At 35.0% G+C, this 21,557-nt stretch overlaps 1 protein-coding gene across 1 annotated transcript in view; it reads right to left on the minus strand.

The window, feature by feature from the left end:
- Positions 1–21,557, minus strand: part of LRRC7 (leucine rich repeat containing 7) — a 207,167-nt gene that overhangs the window by 82,771 nt on the left and 102,839 nt on the right. Inside the window, exons 10-14 of the mRNA XM_039217309.1 lie at positions 21,277–21,401; positions 13,956–14,156; positions 5,661–5,772; positions 5,268–5,448; positions 1,710–3,390 (exon numbers count right to left, since the gene is read on the minus strand). Of these exons, the coding sequence (XP_039073240.1) occupies positions 1,710–3,390; positions 5,268–5,448; positions 5,661–5,772; positions 13,956–14,156; positions 21,277–21,401 (2,300 nt within the window). The remainder of the gene's footprint in view (positions 1–1,709; positions 3,391–5,267; positions 5,449–5,660; positions 5,773–13,955; positions 14,157–21,276; positions 21,402–21,557) is intronic.

The raw sequence follows: 21,557 nt of genomic DNA on the forward strand, positions 1-21,557 counted from the left end.
ATCTGACAAACCAGTAAATAAGTGATGGTACCAAATGCTTAGAATTTTGTCTTCTTTCTCATGCTTTGTTCTCACTCACTCTGTTGCCTCAAATTACTAGTCATTGCACATATGCTCCAAAAAGCTTCTTATAACCTTTCTTGACTAGTTCATCTTACCCTGTTACGTATGGTCGTGTCTACACGAGGCCAGAGTTCCCAAACTGTACTGTATTATTTGGCCCCAAATATTTTCGCCCTCCAAGTTATCTGTCTACATGGAGGGTAAAAGTTGAGGTAAGGCATGGTGACAACTGACCAGGTGTCTCCCACTGACAGCCAGTCATGAGGCTTTGATGAGGCTCCCTTCAATGGGACTGAGCACACCTATTTGAAACAGACATTCTGATGAAATATTTTGCAAGGCAGAACCAATTTCCACATTGAAAAACTAACACCCACACCCCCATATTTCAGTTCACTTTTCCTTAAAAATAATTGTGTTTTTGTCATGTAGACACGACCTACAAACAATATAGTTATTTTAAAAGAGTATACCTGAAAACATAAAATTCAATATTAAGGAAATATATAATAAATGCAGTGACCTGTGTTTTTAACAGGACACCAAATAAAATAATAAAACTATCGAGCAAAACTTCCTAATGGTATATTATTACCCAGAGCCCCAATTTACACTAAGTTTTTCAGCCCTAGGAAATGAGAAAAAAAGGCCCTATTTTTACAAAAAGGACCCCTGAGGGTTCTAAGGTCAATGCAGAGCACACTAAGCCCTCTACACCAAAGCCATGAAGTACGCTCACGGATAATGGTCAACTGATCATTGTTATACAAAATGAAATACGAGATTTCTCTTAGAGAGATATAGATATGAACAGGCAACAAAAAAGTCATTCTCAGCTTTAAAACAGTGTATATATTTTTACTCTCCTCAATCATTATGCATTCCATGCTTTATTGTGACTCAGTTTATAACTGAATTGGGATTAATTTCTTTTTGTTGTTGTTGTTGTTGTTGTTGCAATATACACACTAATTTTTACCTTTTTAGTGTTCATAAAGACATCATCTATTTTTGTTGCCTATAGTATGACTTGAATTTAAACATTTTTCTTTTTGAAAGCCAATATTTGAAATGGCAGGATTTTTTATAAAATAATGTGTAGGAGGGCATTCAATCTCTGCTTATTTTATTTTCTGTTTCTTGCTGGGAAGATTATTGCTCATTAGAAGTAATAACTTTAGGAGTCCCATAGCAGTAAATTTATGTGAATTTTATAAACAAATTAGGCCTGACTTTATTATAAGTGAGTCTGTGCAGAAAGGGGCAAAATACTCACTTTTTAATGATTCAATAAAAATTGTACTCCTTAGGTCACTAGAGAACAGTTCTGTGTCCTAGGAGAGGCATTCTGCCGTAACGGCCAGAAAGCAATTGAAGCACCGTCCCATATAATAGAGTCAAATTCTTTCTTACTAACAATATTTAGGCTAGATTCGATAAATCATTCACCTACAGGTTATGGAAGCTCAAAGAGCAGTAAACAATATCCACGAGAAACTATTATGATCGATTTCCCCACAATATAAATAAAATGCTGATCATCTATTCATTCATGTAGTTCATGCTTCACTACATGTGCTTAGAAATGCCAATAAAGTAAAACTAAAGGCAGGAGGGATATTCTTACAGAGAAATGCCAGACATACCCTGTCTAACCTTCTAGCTTCTATATGTCTAAGCAGCTGTTGTCTCCAGTCTGCAGGCATTTTACCACAGCTCTCCTCTCCCTTCACAGGAGTAGGCCTCGTCTTTATATCACTGTTATCTGATGGCTTGTCACCATAGTTACCCAAGTTATAGTCAGATGGTATTTTTTCCAAAAGAGCTGCCATAGTAGGCCTAGCTGAAACTGGCCTGGTTTGGGAGGCACCGTAACTCTCTGTACTGTAGCTTCTTGCAGACAGTGGCCTCCTCTGGGTAAGGTTTTTAACTGGAAAACTTCCCGCCTGAGCTTTCACTTCTTGATATGAAGGGTGTTCATCTTCATACCTGCCATTCCTTTTCAGGAACTGGGACTCAGTCACTGAAACGCTGCTTTGGCGATCCAGACCTCCCCTATATGGAGGTCTGCCGTACCTATCACTCGGAGGCAGCTCATGAGGTTCACTGACCCTTCTAAACATGGCCATTTCTGTGGAGCTTGCCAGAGAGTCGGCTCTTCTCAAGAAGCCTGCCCTGGCACCTTGGCTTGCAAACTGGGCATTCACCACAGCATCCTCATTAACAGATGGCTGAGAAAATGAGAACATTTGCTCCATTGGTGGGTATCCTCTGTAAGCTCTAGGACTAACCAAATCCTTGGCGAGGTTTTTGCTGGGCTGTTGCACGTACTCAGAATTGTGTTGAAAGGGGGGCGGTATCCTCTTTTCGGCTTTAACTTCCACTGCTCCTTGGGGGTTGAAGCTTTGGTCAAACTGATAGACTTTTTTTGTCATGGAAGCCTTCTGTTGTTGTGGCCCTTTACTGCTTCCATAAGTGAGCATCTCATCATCCAGCATTGGGACTGACTGGCTTCGAGACATACTGGCCATACCATGCTCTGGTCCCAACATTTTATCTGGTCGTTCATGGCTTCCTAAGTGATCACTCCCAGTAGCATAGTTTTCTAATGGTATATTATAAACCTTGTACGTCCCAATGTCAATCTCATCGATACTCTGTGACTTTTTGAATTTATTGGACTTGATATCTTTCATTAGTGGGGAAAGCCTCTCTGTGCTTTTGCTAATGGAAATAATACCTTTAGAAGATTCTGGGCGGCAGTGGATTTGAGAAAAGACATTGCTAAGACTCCTGTTGGGATTAGAATCGTGATACTCCCACGGTACTCCTGGAGAAAAAGGACTAGGTATCTCAACAGATTCTTTTATATGTTCTTTCCTTTCAGGCAATGGACTGGTGGTGGGGGTTGTCTCTAATTTGGAAGGGAAAGCGGTCCTGTCTTCAAAAGGACTAGGGGTTCTGGTCCAATTCTGCCAAGGATTGGAAGGAGGCACTTCTGTTTCTGGTGTGTGTCTGTGTGTAGACTGCTCAAGTTCCAGGGGAACACCAACAATCCTATCCTGCCTAATCAAAGGCCTGCGACCATGAGAAGATGTGCTTCTAGATTTCGAACTTAAGAGAGGATTGTTGTTGGCATTCTCGCCTGTGGTCTCCTCTGCAACAAACCCTGTGTTATCGTAATGTGAACCATCAGTCCAGTTGTCAGTGAAGGCATCACTCATTGGCAGCCGGTCAGGACGCTGTGGTAGATTCCCTGGGGGAACAGCCTCCCGCTGGCTGAGTAATGGCTTTGAATCAAGAGGCTGTGGGAAAGATGGTGCAATCCTGTGAAGACAGTGGGAAGAAGAAATGTGAAAATGAGGAAGAGCTGGGTCTTTGCCAGAAAGGGAACAAGCAGCCAAGAATGCTATGATCCTTTGTTTAATGGGTCATTCATCTACACCTCACTTATGACTAAGATAGCATTATGATTTCATACCCACCCCTTTACTTTTCTCTGACTTCTATTCCAACCTTTTAATCATCAACTTTTAACATATCATATGACTTACTTACCTATTTTATTCATCGTGTTTTGTTGTGTGTCCTGTGCTAGAATGTAAACTCATGAGGGCAGATATTTTTTTTTTCTCCTTAGGCCTTGCATAGTGCTTGGCACATAGTAGGTATTTGTTAGAAGATTAAATGATTAAGAGAAATAGATAGGTCTTCAGTAATGGTCCTGAACCTTGTCTGATAATTAGAATCTCCTGATTCCTTCCTGGTCCTCATCCTGGAATTTCTGATTCTTACATTTCCAAACTACTGGTTGAGAATATCTTTCTTATAAATACTTGATATACCTGATGAACCCAGATCGTCTTCAAATAGAATTTATTTGAGGGTCAGGTATTAAAGACATTAAATCCATTGTATAGGGAACACTTTTTCCTAGAATGTAAATTATATTATATTACATTATATCATATCATATTATACTAGAACTTTTGGTCATTGGTTTTACACTAGTGACCAAAGTATCTCTAGAAGATGCTAATACTTCTAGGTTTATTTTAAACCATTTGCACAGTAATAACATTGAATTATATAGTTTTTATCAGTGAAAGACTTTTGTTTTTGCTAATTGAAAAAGAGTACATTTAGAAAGTACCTTTCAAAGTACCTCATTAATCTCAGCTTATATCACAAATAATGAACCTAAAAAACCAAATAATGAACTTATAAACTGAGTTAAGATTTTACCACAGACATCGAAAGGTAGAAATAGTTATTCATTAATTACCAAACAATATCTTGCTAACAGTACTGATATTATCAGTAAAATATCAGTGACTATCTATATGATGTGATGATTTATATTTGCTGTTTATAGCATAAAGTATAGCCACAAGTAACAAAACCAGGGAATCAGAACTGGGTGGGTACTATCTCATAGAGTCACTTTATTATGCTCTTTGGCTTTTAATTTTTCATCTGTAAAATGGAAGTAATATAGTAGGAACTATTTTGCAGAAAGATTAAATATTTTTACTTACATCCTAACTTTTCCACCTGATGATAAAATGATGATGATAACGATGATGATAGCAATGAAAATTTTATTCAATATTTACTTCACACTAGGCAATAGGTGCTTTCCATGCATCTTACTTTAGTCCATAGATATGCATCTTACTTTAATCCATTTTGGACAGTGACATGCCCACATGTGTCATAAATAAGTATTGGGCAAACAGGTCTTTTGGTTTCCGATTTTTAAGGGATGCCTCGGTGGCTCAGTTAGTTAAGCCTCTGACTCTTGATTTTGGCTCAGGTCATGATCTCACAGTTTTTGAGTAAGCCCACTTCAGGCTCTATGCTAACAGTGAGGAGTCTGCTTGGGATTCTGTCTCCCCCTCTCTCACTGCTCCTCCCCCACTTGCATGTGCATTCTCTCTGAAAAAAAATTACAAAAAAATAAAATTTCTTGTCCTATCAACACAAACTGATAATCTCCCACCATCTGTTCCTTAAACAATGGTTTGGTGCTGAAACTGGATTCAGCCTCTCCTGGAAGTCCCAGGGGGACTATATTTGCTTACCTGCCCCTTCTGTCTTCTATGTCACTCATGTGCTGAAAACAATTCAAAAATTAAGATTCCATTTTTAAGTTGCTGAAAGAAAGCACTTGGGAACAGGAAAAAAGGGAATTCTAAACACACCTGTTACCCCACAAAGAATTATGTACTGCATCTTTAGCTGTTGTCTGCAAGGACCCCACTTTAACCCGGGTGTTAGAGGATCCTGAGGAAGCCTGGGAAGGCGAGTAGTCTGAGTAAGTGCCTGAGGAAACACTGTTATTCAGACAGTGAGTTTTGTCAACTTCAGACTCATCAGTTGATTCTGAAATGTAAAGGGGAAAATATTATAACGCTATGAACATTGAAAATAATAAACACAGAAAAGCAAGTATGAAAAACAGATAGCATAACAATGTTAGGAATATATGTTTGTAAAATATTTCTATAGACTATGGTGTATAATCGTTTACAACTGGTGATTCATCATGCACATGCATTTGTGGCATATTTTCCACATCAGGTTAACAATGTTACCTTTTTTGTCCTTCCCTAGCAGAACAAGTTTGGGTGGGTACAGAGGGGTCTCAGCTAATGAAGGGTGAAGTTCCCCAATCCTCATTTCATTAGCTGGATGAACAAAAGAATCCTGAGAGATATAATAATATAGGACAAGGAAAGTAAACATTTAAACATTGGTTAACCAAGATGGCAATATCTTTATTTGGTTCAGATTTAAAGATGGGGCTCTAGAATTTAAGTCACTATGGAGCACTGGGAGAAGTGCATATGTTTCTCTGAACTAAGTACTAAGATATTTTGCTTTTCTAATTTAAATGAGTCCATTTATACATCAGATATTTTTCTGAATCCTGTTTATATGCCTGGCACTGTGCAAAGAACTGTGGACTTTCCAAAGAAAGATAAAATGTCACCCATGTCCCCTGGAAATTTATAATCTAGATGGGGAGATAAGCTATATCTCATTATAACACAGGACTGACTTATGACAGACTGTATGTGAGTATATGATATATACATGTACATATATATGCATACATATATGTATATAAATGGGATATACACATGTAAGAGGAGAACACCCTTAAGAGTTCTAAGAGGAAAGTCTATCACTGGCCAACTAAATTTTTTTTCATCCCTAGTCATACTCATGCACAAGTACTATTTCCCAAGTGATCTTATGTTCAGTTTCTTTAGTTCTACCATGACTTCTTCTAATGTTTCTAGTTTTCTCATGATTAATCTAGCTTGCTGAATCTTCATTATAAATTCATTCATTAAGTGTAATGACCAACATTGGTACAAGAATAAAACTTTATAAAGACAAATGAACATGTTAAAAAAAACTATGAATTTCAGCTTCTATACTTAAAATTATTACTCCAGTTAACCAGATAGTGAGAGAGCACTAGGGAAAGTAAAATACAGAATTCTTACTTTCTTCTACATATAAAAATGTCTTGTTTATGCCCATGGGGAAGCAGCGATATAAATTATTCATGACAGTTATCTTTATGTCTTTTTTTCTTAAACCTTAGGTTAATTTCAATTTGAAAGAAACTTCTCAGTATTTTTCAGTTTTCTCATTCATTACTACTTGTTAGTTTAAAATATTAGTGTCACAGTTAGAAATATTTTGTTAAATCAGAAAGAATATACTAGAACACAAAAATGTGTTCCATCTTATAACCAATTGGTAATGGGCAGAAAGTCTTATTTTATGTTTTAATGCCCCCCCCCCATAGTGACAAGCTCAGGTATTTGGGTATTGCAAAGAAACATCCATTTCTTTAAATTGAGGCTTAAGTTCTATTTTTTGGATTATTTTTGGTTAGATTTGTATAAGAATATTTGCCTGTGAAAAACCTGGGTATATCTGATAAGTGTTAATTATTTAAAAATATTTCAAGTTGAATTCTTTCATTTTCTACAACTGGGTTTTGAGACTCAGCGAGGTCCATGCTTACAGAGATAATTAGATCAAGATCCAACATAGAGGCAGGATTCTGGGGTTCCAGTCCTATGATCTTCCCTTATATTGTGTGTGCTGCCTCCTTGTGTGCTCAGCTGTGAGCACATCTGAGACTTAAAATCAAGTTCCAGATTTGAAGAGGGATAGGAAAGAGAGTAAGATTGATGGAAATTCTGGAGATGAAGAGGGAAATCTGTGTTCTCATGGATTTTGAAAACTATTTCAAAGGCTTAGCATAAGAAACTTTTGATAAAATTTTAAGGTGACAGAATAAAGCCTTTACACAACTTTGTAGAAATTTATAACTAAAGCAGACCTGAGTTTGAGAAATTGTACCATGGAAAGGCATAACATAAGTTAAGAATTGTCAAAAATATTTCAATTACCAGGTGGCATATTTTTATTCTACTCCGGCTTTATCATTTATTAATCAGGCTATTTTGGGCAAGTCAGTGTACCTCTCTGTACTTTATTCACTACATCAGTAAAGTGAAGGTAATAGATGAACGGTATTAATGTTATTTTCGGTTCAGTACTAACACTCTATGAATCTGAATGTAACTTATTTATTGAAATAATACTTTAAAAAGGAAATATTCTTATGATATGTGATAGGGAACTACAGGAATTGTGTTTTAGTCAACAAAACAAGCCAAAAAGTTGTACAAACATAGAAATGTAAGTACAATTAAGGGTTTCATTACTTTTTTCCCCCTTATGTCTTACACATTTAGTATGGAAGTTATGTTGCATGTATAGGTCAATTTTCAAATTCTGTATCCTAACATTGTGGCTGGAGCTTGGCATGGTAGTTATGCCATTCTTGAGTCTCTGCTCAAGAATTTCTGATTTGAATCAAAAAGAGCCCTAGTGACAAGGGAGTATGGTATCAGCTAATCATGAACCTGCATCCTTTCTCCAGAGTTCTGTGAGACCCTCCAAGTAGGAGGATTAACACTCCCAAAGCAATAATGATGGATTTGCACTGATCCAGTTAGACCCAATTATCTTTATGAGCAAAATGATAATAATGATGATGACAATGATTATGATAAAGATGATGATGCCATCAGTTATGGAGAATCTATTACATGTCTGCTGCTGTGCTACTATGCTAAACACTTCATCTATACTATCTGTTAATTATTTAATAGATAACCTTGCTTTTTACTGTTATTTATCATTTTTAAGTTATTTATTATCATCATCTTTGTTTTATAGTTAAGGAGATGAAGGCTCAGAAAAGTCATAATTCCAAGCCACAAAGGCAGTGAATGGTAGAGCCAAGATTTGAACTGGGATCTGTCTTACTTACTGTAAGGTCTTTCATGTGATATTATGTACTGTGTACCCAAAGAAAAGCTCACCTACCAAATGGACTTCACAGAAAAGACAAGTTAACTGTCCAACAAGGGAAATTAATCATCGATTTTGTCTCTATCAATTCTTTAATAAAAAGGCTGGAGGACTCAGGTTCATGTTGAAAAAGTGGGTGAAGCTTTTGGGACTACTTCTATGGTGAAGGGACTGGAAGTTATTGGTAGGGAATCAAATATAATGAGGGTCCCATTTTAAGCACACTGAACTATATTTGCTTCTGGTGAGGAGACGGAAGTGGGGGAGAATGTAGACTCTCTTTATTCTTTAACCCCACTGATTTTGTGCCATTCAAACTTAATCTCCACTCCTATGGCTGTAGTGAAAGGGTGCTGAAGATAGAAATGAGAGGGGGGAAGAAAGCTGTTTGAGCTTTCCAAAGTCCAGCACTAGTATTAATAAAAGCATTTAAGGACATTTTCAACGGTAATTGACTACTCTTTATTGCCAGGAGAAAGGATGTATTTTCTCTATATAAAGAAATTGGGTGGGGTCTTCTAACAAAGGAAAAAGTCCAGAACCTTTATGAACTGGTGGACATGGTGAACCGGTATCCAGTGAGAAGTTTTCTATAATGAAAGATAGTGATCCGCAAAAGGATTAAAGGAAGATGGGCAAGGTTACCACATGATTCTCTTGTGAAAGGGAAAGGAATTATCACTTGCTGTAACTTTCCTCTGTGCCAAGAACTGCGCTTGCAGCTGTATAAAAATATGTGTTTTCATCTGATTTCATCTCCACAAAAACTCTAAGCATTATTTGTATCTGTATTTTTAAAGATAAAGGAAGCAAAGCTTAAAAAGTTTTCAATGACTCGTCAAAGTCACAGAATTGGTAACAAGGTAGATTCAAGAGTTGAACAATGTCTCCTAGACTTGAAAGCACTTCCCCTTGTTCCCAAACTGTGCTCCAAGGTACCTGTGGTGCTGTTGTTAATTCACAGGGATACATGGTTATTTTAAGTATTTGAAGAAACAAAGCAATACTTGACATCAGCCAGATACTGTGTGAACTGGTGGCTCTCAGTTTCAACATTAGATTGCACTTTCCTTTGATGACAATCTTTGTGAAGCTGGCTTTTTGGTGGTTGCTGTGATTAAAAATCAAGTGCCATTCAAAAATCAATATGAAACAAAATTGTAGTGTCTGATGTGATTCCAAGCTTTGAGATGATAAGTGGTGTCCAGCAGGTGCACACATTTCATCAAATAGTTTTGTTATTTAAGCATGAAATAAAACTGTTATTTTCCCTTTTAATGTATGTGTATTATTTTTCAAATGACTACTAGGCAGGGCATAAATATTTAATAAGCTGTTCAGAACTAAATACTTGGTAAATGGAAGTATTAGGTACATATTTTGGACTATAGTCCTTGTAACAAAATTATTAAGACACTAATGGCATTTATATGCCAAGAGTTTTGGAACCCCTAGCCTTTACTTATTTTACATCATAGCTTTATTTACCATACTGTTCTTCTTTCCTTCCCTCCTCCTTCCCTATTTTCCTCACTTTCCCAATATTTCATCATGACAGTTGCCTTTACTCATAAAATTATATTAATGTATTAATATAGTAAATTGTTGTTAAAATACATGTTACTCAACACATAGGTGCTAAAATATAAATAAGTGTGACAGCCAACACTTAGTTCATTTATGAAAGTGACAAAAACCCAGAGATTGTTCTTGCCCTCAACTAACTTCTATTGGATGTAGAGACAGGCATGTTATCAGATAAGAACCATTCATGTACTCAAAGGTATTTACTGTGCCTGACTCTGTACTAGGCCCTGTGCTAGACACCAGAAAGGCAATGGAGACAAGACATACTTGGTCTGTGACTTCATGAAACTCACAGTCTGTAGTTAATAATCAAAATAATTAGAAAGGTTTTCATTAGATGTAACACAAATAAACAGGATGAGGTGACAGAGCAAATCAGAGGTTCTACTGATCATGGTGATCAGAGAAGGCCTTACTGTTGAGGTAATGTTTAAACTGAAGGCTGGAGAAATATGGAAGCGCTAGCCATGTGAAGACCTGGGTGCTACAGAATAAATGTTTGTGTCCCCTCAAAATTTGTAAGTTGAAACCTATATGATGATATTTGGAGGTGAGATCTTTGGGAGGTGATTAGGTCATGATGGTAGAACCCTAATGAATGAAATTGGTGCCATTGTAAAAGTGACCCCAGAAAGCTCCCGATCTCTTTCCACCATGTAAGGACAATAGAGAGAAGACATACATCTAATGAACCAGAAAATAGGTCCTTAGTAGACACTGAATCTGTTAGTGCCTTGATCTTGGAGTTCTTAGCCTCCTGAACTGTGATAAATAATTTTTTTTGTTTATAAACAATGTAGTTTATGGTATTATAATTTTTTTATGTTTTATTTATTTCTGAGAGAGAGACACACACACACACACACAGCATGAACAGGAGAGAGGGAGACACAGAATCTGAAACAGGCTCCAGGCTCTGAGCTAGCTGCCAACATAGAGCCCAATGCGGGGCTCAAACCCACAACCGTGAAATCATGACCTGAGTGGAAGTCGGATGCTTAACTGACTAAGCCACCCAGGCACCCCTATGGTATATTATAGCAGCCTGAATGGAGTAAGACACTGGTAAAAAGCAAGTGTAAACTTCATAAAAGGAATTTGGGAGTAGAAGGGAGCCTTGAGACCTCCCCATCCTCCTCGGTTCATATGATTCTCCCAGCTGTATTCTCCATCTAGCATAACATATATTGAAAGTCTTGGTATAATGTTGGCAAATAAAGTGATCAATAAATATCGATTAACTTTCCCTTTTATTTTTCTTTGCTGCATTTGACATCTATTTACCTTATTTTTCCTTATTGGTTTCTACTCCTGGTTCTGCCTACCTCTATTCTTTTTTTTCATTCATTTTCCATATTTACCCTCATGGATGAATGTGTCATGCAGTGTGGGATATTCTCTTCCACCTTCTTGAGAGTATGAACTAAATAATGATTCAAAATGTCAAACAAGTGTGAAACACACACACACAAATTATACACTTAATATGATATAAACTGATCAGTTAGATACTTGGTTATCTGTACTTATTATATCTGAAAGTTGAAAATATGGAGTGTGGCCCCTTCATCTAGGTGAGTAATTTGAGAAGGGAGGATAATAAAGCAATGGCTTCTCTTTGGTCTAGGATGGTTAAAAGTTGGGGAAAGAAGGGTCTAGGATGGTTAAAAGTTGGGGAAAGAAGAGCTAGAATATAAATTTTAGAAAAGTAGTGCACTTACCAGTGGGAATGTTATTCAATATAAACAGCCAGGAGAAGAAGAAGACTTAAGAAAGGGTGGGGTGAATCATTGAAATAATTATAAAAAGATTGAACTTCAATTAGATAGGCAATAAGAAGCCGCTGTAGTGTTTTTAAGGAGAGCCAAGTTAAATTTGTTTTAAAAAGATCATTAACAAAGTAATGAGGGAGCTGGAGACAATGTAAATCAAGAAGTTGACAGTTTTCATAGTAATGCAGGACAGAGCTGAGAGCCTGAGGAGGTCAAGGAGATACACTTAGATGAAAATGTATAAGTTTAGGTGATTGTTTGGAAGGGGCAATGAATGGAAAGAAAGAAGGAAAACGAATTCAGGATATCTCCCAAGCTTCTAGCTTGAGTGAACTAGTAAGATAATGGTACAAGCTGAGATCAAGATTGGGCATATAGGAACAGAAACAAATTTGGGGAAGATTTTTTTCTTTGGATTTTTCAAGTTTGAAATACTTGTAGGATAATTTTAAGATTTATTTTCTCCACTAGGGTTATTATTAAATTCATGACCAAAGCCATCTATTCCTTGCCTCACCTAATCCCAACCCTGAATTTAGAAATTTTAGAATCTTCTTATTTTGTGGCAAAATGACTCAGTTTATGGGTTATCATGACTTCACAGTTATGAAAATATTAAACTGTGATTACATGAGATTTAAATATGAAGTGTACGTGTCTTTAGTGTGTACCTGCTAAACATTGGCTTTCTTCCTTTTGGTATTATTGCAACATCTTAGAGATAAAAGTTTATTTCTCTGCTATAGAATACCTCTAGTATTTAAGAAGGGAAAAAAGGACAATAATATTGATTTTATAAGTAAAAGGAAAGAAAAACAACAAAAATGAGTATTTAATTAAATTTTTCTCCCAGATATCCAGCTGTATTCTGCTTTTTTGGGGTGGGCTCACACCTCCACTGGCAGATGTTCACACCATGCTTATTTTTGCTCAAGCTTTTCTCTTTGTCTGGAATGACTTCCTCTCTCCACTTTAAATGAATCACCCAAATATCAATATGCAGTTCAACTTTAAACTGTTTCACATTACTTTGTAATTGATTGTCCATGACTGTTTCTCTTTCTAATTTCTTAAAGTATTATATTTGCCATCACAAACAAGTCATGTGACTGTATTTTATATAATATGTTTTCTAAACACCTCTTCTGTGGTAATTTCACCTGGCTAGGCTCTAAATTATTTGAGGATTATGTGCACATTTTATATTTCTTTTCTGTCTCTCACAGTGCTTAGCACAGTGCTAAATATACAGTTGGTGTTTAATCAATGCAACAAATTGATGCTGTGAAATGCAGATTTGTAAAAGAGTTTCATGAATCTATATTTTTGAGAAGTGGGTATAGTAACTTCTAGATGTACTCATACCAGTTATGTTTCTAATGAAGGTGACAACCAAATTAGCTGAAGAGTTGATGAGATAGTACAGAGGTGGCATAAATGTAGTTGAATTCTTTTCAGAGACCACACAAATTGATAACGATGAATATCTAGTTTATTCTAAAATAGAGGATTTAAGCTTCACATAACTAGATCCAGAAAAGCTAAATTTCTTTTTTTTTTTTTCAGAAAAGCTAAATTTCAAAGTTGTTTCCTCTTTGTCATTTATAGTAATGTTTCCTATAATGGTTTTAACCTAAACCCCCAAACAGACAAAAAATTGGCTCTAAATCTGATCCAGAATTTTACTGATAATTGCAGAGTAAAAAAAAAGAAAAAGAAAGAAAGAAAGAAAGAAAGAAAGAAAGAAAGAAAGAAAGAAAGAAAGAAAGACTTCATTTAGTCTTTTCTAATGACTCATACAATAAAAGTTTGGATAGCCAAAAGAGTATCATGAAAATGATATAATGCACTTACTGGCCAGGTCTCGCTAGGTGAGCAAGTGTTCCTTCTGTGTGTATTGGAACTTTTGGAGTTGTATTAATAATTTTAGGCCATGAGGGTGTCATTTACCTGTAATTCAGTAAATGCAACTCTCATAGTTTGAAAAAGTAGAGAGACTCATTTGTATCTTAGGGGAAAAAATGCACTTATCAGAGAGAATCTAATCAGTTAAAAAAAACCATTTAATTTAGTAATTCCAAAAAATCCAAACCACACTGGCAATTACCAATAACCTTGAAATACCTCCACTGTAATCTCCTTTGGGGCTACAGGCCACTTGTGTTCATATTTTTCTTTCACAGTTTGCTCCGTGTTAGCAGTTGGGTTTGAATTCTCAACACGCACTCCATGGCTTGGCTTACCCACCAGATTTTGAACAGATTTTACCATATTCTTTAAATCCTCTGGGTAAGGAGTTGGATATCGTTTTAGGTTTATTTCAACCTAGAAGTTTATAAAAAGAAATTTCACATAAAAATACCTTCGGCAAACATGTTCACAAAACTACTCCATTTTATGTGCAGTAGTGAAACCAAATGCAATATAGTGAGTGTTGAGCTGACTGAGAAACTGTACTGTTGCTGTAGTGTTCTTTCCATATTCTGCCCACATGGGGCTTCTTCCCGCCCCACCCACCTTCTAGATTAAAAACAATTTAGACCTACCCTGCAGATCACTGACATAGGAGTAGGTCAAACATAGAAGTGACTGGTAATCTGAAGATTTCAAGCAAGTTACTATCAGCTGCTTTTATACTTTAGAGGCTGTTCCTTACCTATCTTAGTTATTTATAAGTATTTATTTTCATGTTGAAAATATTTTTGAAATATTAATATAGATGATACAAGGAGGCCCCAAAAGGTTTACAAGCAGAGTTTATCATGTCTTTAAAAAATGGGGAATTGACAGTATCAATTACTGTATGCATCAGCTCTATGTTAATGAGCATGTTATATCAAAAGGCAGGGTAGCTATTTCTTGTTAATACCCAAAAAATGCTTCAGGGTGGCTTTTACATTTAGTTTTTACTCTAACAAAGTAACATTGTAGATACTGCCTTAAAATACTTAAAATCCTTAAATACTCTTTTGTAGGTAATGTCTTAAAATTTAAAAAAATAAAAATTGGGGAGATTTTCTAAGATACTCTAGGTAAACATGCAAATGTTGGCTTACGTTTACCCAGATATCTGTTCCCTTTCTTGAATTCGTTTTTGGCGTTATCAATATGATTTTAAGGAACATTTATATTGATGATTATTCTCCACATTTAATTTAGGGGGAGAAAATATGAGACACTTCCTTATAGAATATCTCATTATCAGAATATTTAATACATACCTAAATTGGAGTAAATCCAATTTATTTATGCTGATTAAAAGGGAGTGGGAAGAAAAATAAGGAGCAGATTTATTTGGCCTGGCTTATTCCAACAGTCATAACTTTTTGCATCTGAGTAGAACCAACTTTACAAAATGGAATGGTTTATGTGATTGTAGTGAGTATGTGTCTGTGGAAAGTGCATGTGGGGGTAGGTTGGGAGGAGAGGAAAAGGAGAAAGCAAAGCTGAGGAAGGAAGGAGTGGGAATGAGAGAGGAAAGGAGAAAGTGGGGTGGGTACACGCAACCCCACCTGCCCACACCTATGGAATTCATGGGATGTAAGAAACTATGATGGTGGTATAGATCTAAGGATTGTAAATATGAATTCAAACACTTTTGCTCATCTGCAGTTTTTAGCAAATCCACCAACTTTGTCATATTCATCTACCTTGTGGCTCATTTTCCGTATCAAGTCTGGGGATTGGACTCCACTAGATGATTTCTAACATTCCTTTTAGGACTAAAAATACAAAATTATTTCTCCAATCCATTTTTGAAAGGCTGATGAAAAACCAGATAATTTTGCTAGTATAAAGACAGCTTAAATATAATTTAGTCTTTTCCACTCAAACAAATAAGAATGAACTTAGTAATATATAGAAATAAAGCTGCAAAAATATAACCCAAGAAAGTTAGACTTTTCAGATAAAAGTGTAAGTTGTTAGAATGTAGTATAAATATAGCTCAGGGTACTTAATTTATAATGCATTCTTAAATAAACATAAAAAGAAAGATATCCATGCTAGACAAAGTCCACTGGGATGCATGCATTCTTGGATCTGCTGTTTAAGTTGGTATTAGAAATGTTCACTGCAAATTAAATGTAAGTTTTAAATTACATTGAACTCATTTAAAAGTACTTGATATCAAAGGGCTAAAAGTCAAAAAACTACATTTAAAAATATAGATTGAAGAGTGATACAGCTATTATGCCAATTAAGAACATCTTTTAATTTTTAATAACCAATGGTATATGAATGAAAAATAATTTTCAGGTAGAGAATTAAAATCCTATGTACCTTAAAAAATCCTCATTGCTAAAATTACACTTCTAAATTGAATCAAAAAGAAAAAACTTGTGAAATGTTCTTCTTTAATTGGATTAGAGTCCTCATCAAATAATGTAATCTATTTTTTTGTAGATGCTATGTCTCATCTGACATAATAGATGACTGTTTACTAATGGCCATGGTGCCAATATTTTCTGGTTATTTTATAAGCAAATTAATGTGATGTTTTGGTCACATCACCAGAATATGTTTGAGTACTTTATGTCTATAAAATATTTAAATTTAGAAACAGAAACAGATTTGTCATGAATTTAATGAAGCTTAAGCTTTAGAGCCTGTCACTTGCACAGCCTCTTTCCAAAGCCTTTTGAGGGGACCTACTTATATATTTACATGGTTATTTTATATCCTTTTCCTTAAAGAGGCCCCTCTCCAACTGTGGGAGCTTCAGGTCTCATACAACTTGGATGTAGTTCACCTAGCCAATAAGCTCCTTGCTTCCCATTTACCAGTCTACCAATAGAAATTGTTGGACCTGGAGTCAGAAGATCTAAATTTAAACTACAGATTTACCTCAAACAAGCTATCAGCCACTAATCTTTCTGTCCAGTTTCCACTCATGTAAAATGTGAATGATAATATCTTTGGTGAATCTACGACTAAAATGAGATAATAACTGTGGCAGTATTTTGAAAATGTGTAAATTATATTGAGAGATTATGTACTATTTTCTAAAATCAGACTCTACTTAGGTATTTTTAAAATGTGAATTTTTTTGGCAGTTTAGATTCTACTATATATACTATATTTTCATATATATATAAACACCATGTTACCTGTAACTATCTGGACTTTTTCAGATTGTATGCAGCAGCAACCATTATTTATTCAGTATTTTCCACGTGCCAGGCACATGCAAAATGTTTATAGGGATATTTAATTTATTATTATCTATATGAAAAATGATACTTTTAAATTATTTATCATATAGATTTAAATATAAACAGTATACAATTATAATTAATAACAATTAAATAATTATAATTAAACATAGTTTAAATTTTATAACCCAGTATAGCATCTGTTCCCATTCTACCAAAAGAAAATAGAGCTTATATAGTGTAAGTTCCTTGTGCAAAGTCATACAGTTATAGCAATGCCCAAATTCAAACTCAGGTCTTTGACTCCAAAGCCTATGCTACAGAAGTGTTACTTGGCTCAGGGCTATTGTCTGATAGAAGTGAGCACATATTTGTACAATCTTGTGTAAAAACGGTGTTTATAAATCTATAAAGTGAATTTTATTGAGTTAAATAATGAGATAATTTCAATTTTTAAAAACATGAAGCTAACAATTTTTATAATCCCTTTTTACATTTAAATAAAACTATAATATTTAATAATTGTTAAGTTTGTAAGCTCTGCAAGAGCATATTTTATACCCATTTATAGATGGTTTTGCCTTCTTACTTTTCTTTCTTTTTTTTGCCTTCCTACTTTTTAAATATGTGTAGTGTTTTGGAACTGAATAAACATGATCATAAACACAATTTTATTAATAGTTCAGAAACGCCCCAATACAAAAGCAGTTTCTTTATATTTCTAAATATATGGGCTAGATATATTCCATTTTTCTAATATGGGATGGAAAAATACGTAAATTCATTTATGATTCAAATAGGTGGGAAAAATTGTCACTTATTTTCTTATCAAAATGTTGTATATATCACTCACCATAAAGTATTTGTTCATTTTACATATACATCATATTAAAATGAAAGATTTTTTACTGCAATATGATTTCTCTTCAATTTTAGAAAAATAGAAATGTTTCACAACTTTCTATAGATCTCAGATCTCAAAAAAGTGCAGTAAATGCAAATAGCAGCTGCAAGATGTTGGAGACTCCCAAAAGTTTAGCAATGGAAGAAAAAGCATAAATAGCTAGGCATTTAGAGATGATATCTTGAATTCACAAAGAAAACTGTGGTTTTCTTATGCGATGATTACATTCTAATTTGGTTTGAATATAAATTCCAGTAAGAGAATTAATAGTTAATGCTTTGATTATTGATTGTTAAAATATCTTATACTCCGATTTAATCAGAACATTTTACACAGAAAGGAAACCTATAGCAGTTTTAGTTAGGATTCTCAGCTGGTCTTATATTGTGGATAGAATATAAGACACAGAGTAAGAATCTAGTCCATTGAATGTGGATGGTAATGCTCACCAAAAATGTAGTGTTTTTTCACATTCCATTAAGATATTTTTAAAATTAAACTTTTAAACACCCAACCCACTGAGATAAGGATGACCTATTTGCCACAACTCCTAAACCAATCTTCTCTTACAGGAATTCTCATCATCTGTGCCTTCAAATTAGAGGGAAGTTGATGCTTTTCAACAGATGTCCATCTTTGTGCTCAAAGTCCACTCTCAGCAAATCTCAATTCAAATCTCATGCTATTTTAAGAATCAGGTTTTAGTGATTTAATCTCCCTCAGAATAGAAATTATGCAAAAATGCATGTATGTATGGGGACAATTTAGATGTTATCAATAGTGTCATCAACATTCTGCCCAACTATTGGTATTCCCACACTTGAAAGAAAAAAATCTTTAAAAATGAAAACATAAATAAAAATGAAGCACCCAACTCAAAAATCATGCCGTATCTCCCACCATTAGACACCTCATTATTGATGTTCCCTCCCCTGACTTGGTTCTCTCCATCCAATTGCCAATGTCAATGAACAAAAACTTACATTGAGATCAAACACTGGCAACTGGATGGTTTCTATAGGATCAACATTCCTTACCCCAAATCATGCAGAACATACCCCATAAACCACTGTGCCAAGGTTGCCTCTACATGGGGGATACTCCTACCCCAGACACCTAGGCCTACCTGTCTGCCACTTAGAGAGGGAAGAGTGGTGGATTGTGCTGCAACTGGCAATGGAGTACACATGCTCCTTTCCTGCTGGAGGCCACTTATACAACCCCATGCCAGCTGTGGGTCATTCTGGGGGACGGGCATATCTTGGATCTGCTGATCACACCTGGCCCATGGTGTGCAGCAATCGCCAGACAGTCTGGCAGGTTGGAGAGTAATCCCACGCTGGCCCCTTTCCCAGGGGGCTTGGCAGGAGTGATCCTGTGGGAGAAGGAATCTCCATTTTCTGGGAGAAAGAGGAGCACTGTAGCAATACTTTCACTTTATCATTTTTCTACTCTTGATTTTTTTTTTTCACTCTGGGTAATGCATTTAAAACAACCACAGAAAATTAGTTCAAACTCTCTGTAATAAAACAGTAACAGTGTCATATGAAGCTAAAGGGTCACCATTTCTTCACACAATGCAGCAGTCATACTACACTATACACTCTATAAGTAGGGCATTATACTCTAGTCCATTTGGTCAGTGGTTCCTTTTTAAATTTTACATAAACAAAAGGTAAAATGGTGCTAAATTTAATGTATACGTAATGAACCAAAAATATGTGATTGATTTAGTATAAGATTTCCATATATTCCATTCATCATATTTCCATGATGATTTATTTAGAAGTTTGTTTGTGTTCTAATTTGTCCAATAGCCAAAGGCATTGGAAATATTCAAATTAGTCAAAACAAGTATTTGAGACTTTTGAAACATATATTGTTTCACTAAAATATAAATAAATCAAATATAAATAAGCATAAAGAAATGCAATCTAAAGTATAATGAGCCTACTCTGATTATAAACAAACCTGACCACATAACACACAAACAGGGCTTCTAAATAACTGTTTGCATTTACCATATTTTATGTTTTCATTGACACATATACCAGAGTATATTAAATGTACTATTTCTTGTTGGATACTTTGAATATAGATTTTTAGGAATAAGTATGTAGTTTTTGACATTCAGTGAAGTAAAAGAATGAATCAGAGGTCCAGTATAGAATGCATCATCCATTGGTTCTAGATTTAACATATGAAATCTTAAAAGAAGAACTAGATGTTGTAAGGGTCTTTGTTTATTTTTAGTTTGTCATTGTTTTTTCTAGGAATTCACATGTTAAAAAAAATGTTTCTTTGGTTATTAGATAGCATTAACCAAGCATCAAGAAACATTTTTTTTTCAAACCCAAATCTTTAACAAAACTATCATTTTGATTTGGGAATCCATTTTGGGTTCTCCACAATGATGTAGAGGTAGACCTTGTCAATTACCTTACTGCCTAAATCTAGTAAGGTTCCAGGATATGTTGGTTTAAGAAAGAAGTTTAGAAAATGTGGGAATGAGGGGAAAGAAGACAACACATTACACAATCTATATCTATTAATAGGATGCACATCACAATTATTTAGGGAATTAGTCACTAAGAGTGAGAGCTGTTAGTATTCACGATGGAAAAAGTACACAAATAATACTACAAAAAATTAGTGAGAGATTCAAGATGTTGCCATGATGATAGTATGAAGATCTGATGTTGAGAAGATCTATATCACTTCAGATAGCTTTAAATTTAAATAATAAAAAACATAGATTGTAAAATTCTACCTTGTTGCTTGACTTAAATTAGTTCCAAAAAAATTTTCAAAAATATATGTTTGAGGTGAAAAATTGAATATCCCCTGGTATTAGGCACTTGCCTCCTTTAAAACTTGTTTTCACATTTAAGAAAACTCAGAAAATCTTCTCAGATACCTCAGGGACATAGAATCTTTCAGAGATTTTAATGCCAATGTAATATATTAATCTATTGGTTCTTCCTTAAATATGTACTCTGGTCTCATATGGCATGCCTGATGCCTTGTTTGATGATTAAAAGAAAACCATTTCAGTGTTTCTAAAATGTAGTAAGATGCTTAGGTAAAGTCTATCACCCAGATTTGTTTGTTTGTTTTGGCTATCACCTTGAATCTCCTTCATGTTGTTACTCTGTAAGATGTGTATTAAATTTGCTCAGTTAGAATTGGGACATTAGTCTCATTCTGAAGCACACCGATGCTTCTCAAATTACCATTCTGCTATAATGAAAGATACCACCAGGAGACTTGAAGATGTATCTGACCTTCAAGCTGAGGTCACTCAATTTGTCCCAAAGTCGATTGTATTAATAACAATGGACAACCGAAGATTATGAGAAGAAAGAAGAAACAAAATTAAAAGTTTCACCTTAACTTTCCCAGTGTTTTCGTCATCTTCTTTTTTTTCTTCAAATTCAAAGGCAACAGTCATGCGTTGTTGTCTCTGCTCTTCCCACAGTGTTGGGTTAAAGCTGTCACTGTCTGACTGGAAATCTACAGTTAGATTCCAAAGTATTATTGCTTTTTTTACATGAAGTGTTATTAATAGAGCTTAGTACACTATGCAAAAAAATGGCAATAGGTAATATAAACAAGTACAAAAGTAAAAAAAAAGAGAAAAATAAAGAGAAAGAAAGAAGGAAATAAAGA

The sequence above is a fragment of the Hyaena hyaena genome, unplaced genomic scaffold, assembly GCF_003009895.1.
Source record: "Hyaena hyaena isolate Hyena2069 unplaced genomic scaffold, ASM300989v1 scaffold_680, whole genome shotgun sequence".
Classification (NCBI taxonomy): domain Eukaryota; kingdom Metazoa; phylum Chordata; class Mammalia; order Carnivora; family Hyaenidae; genus Hyaena; species Hyaena hyaena.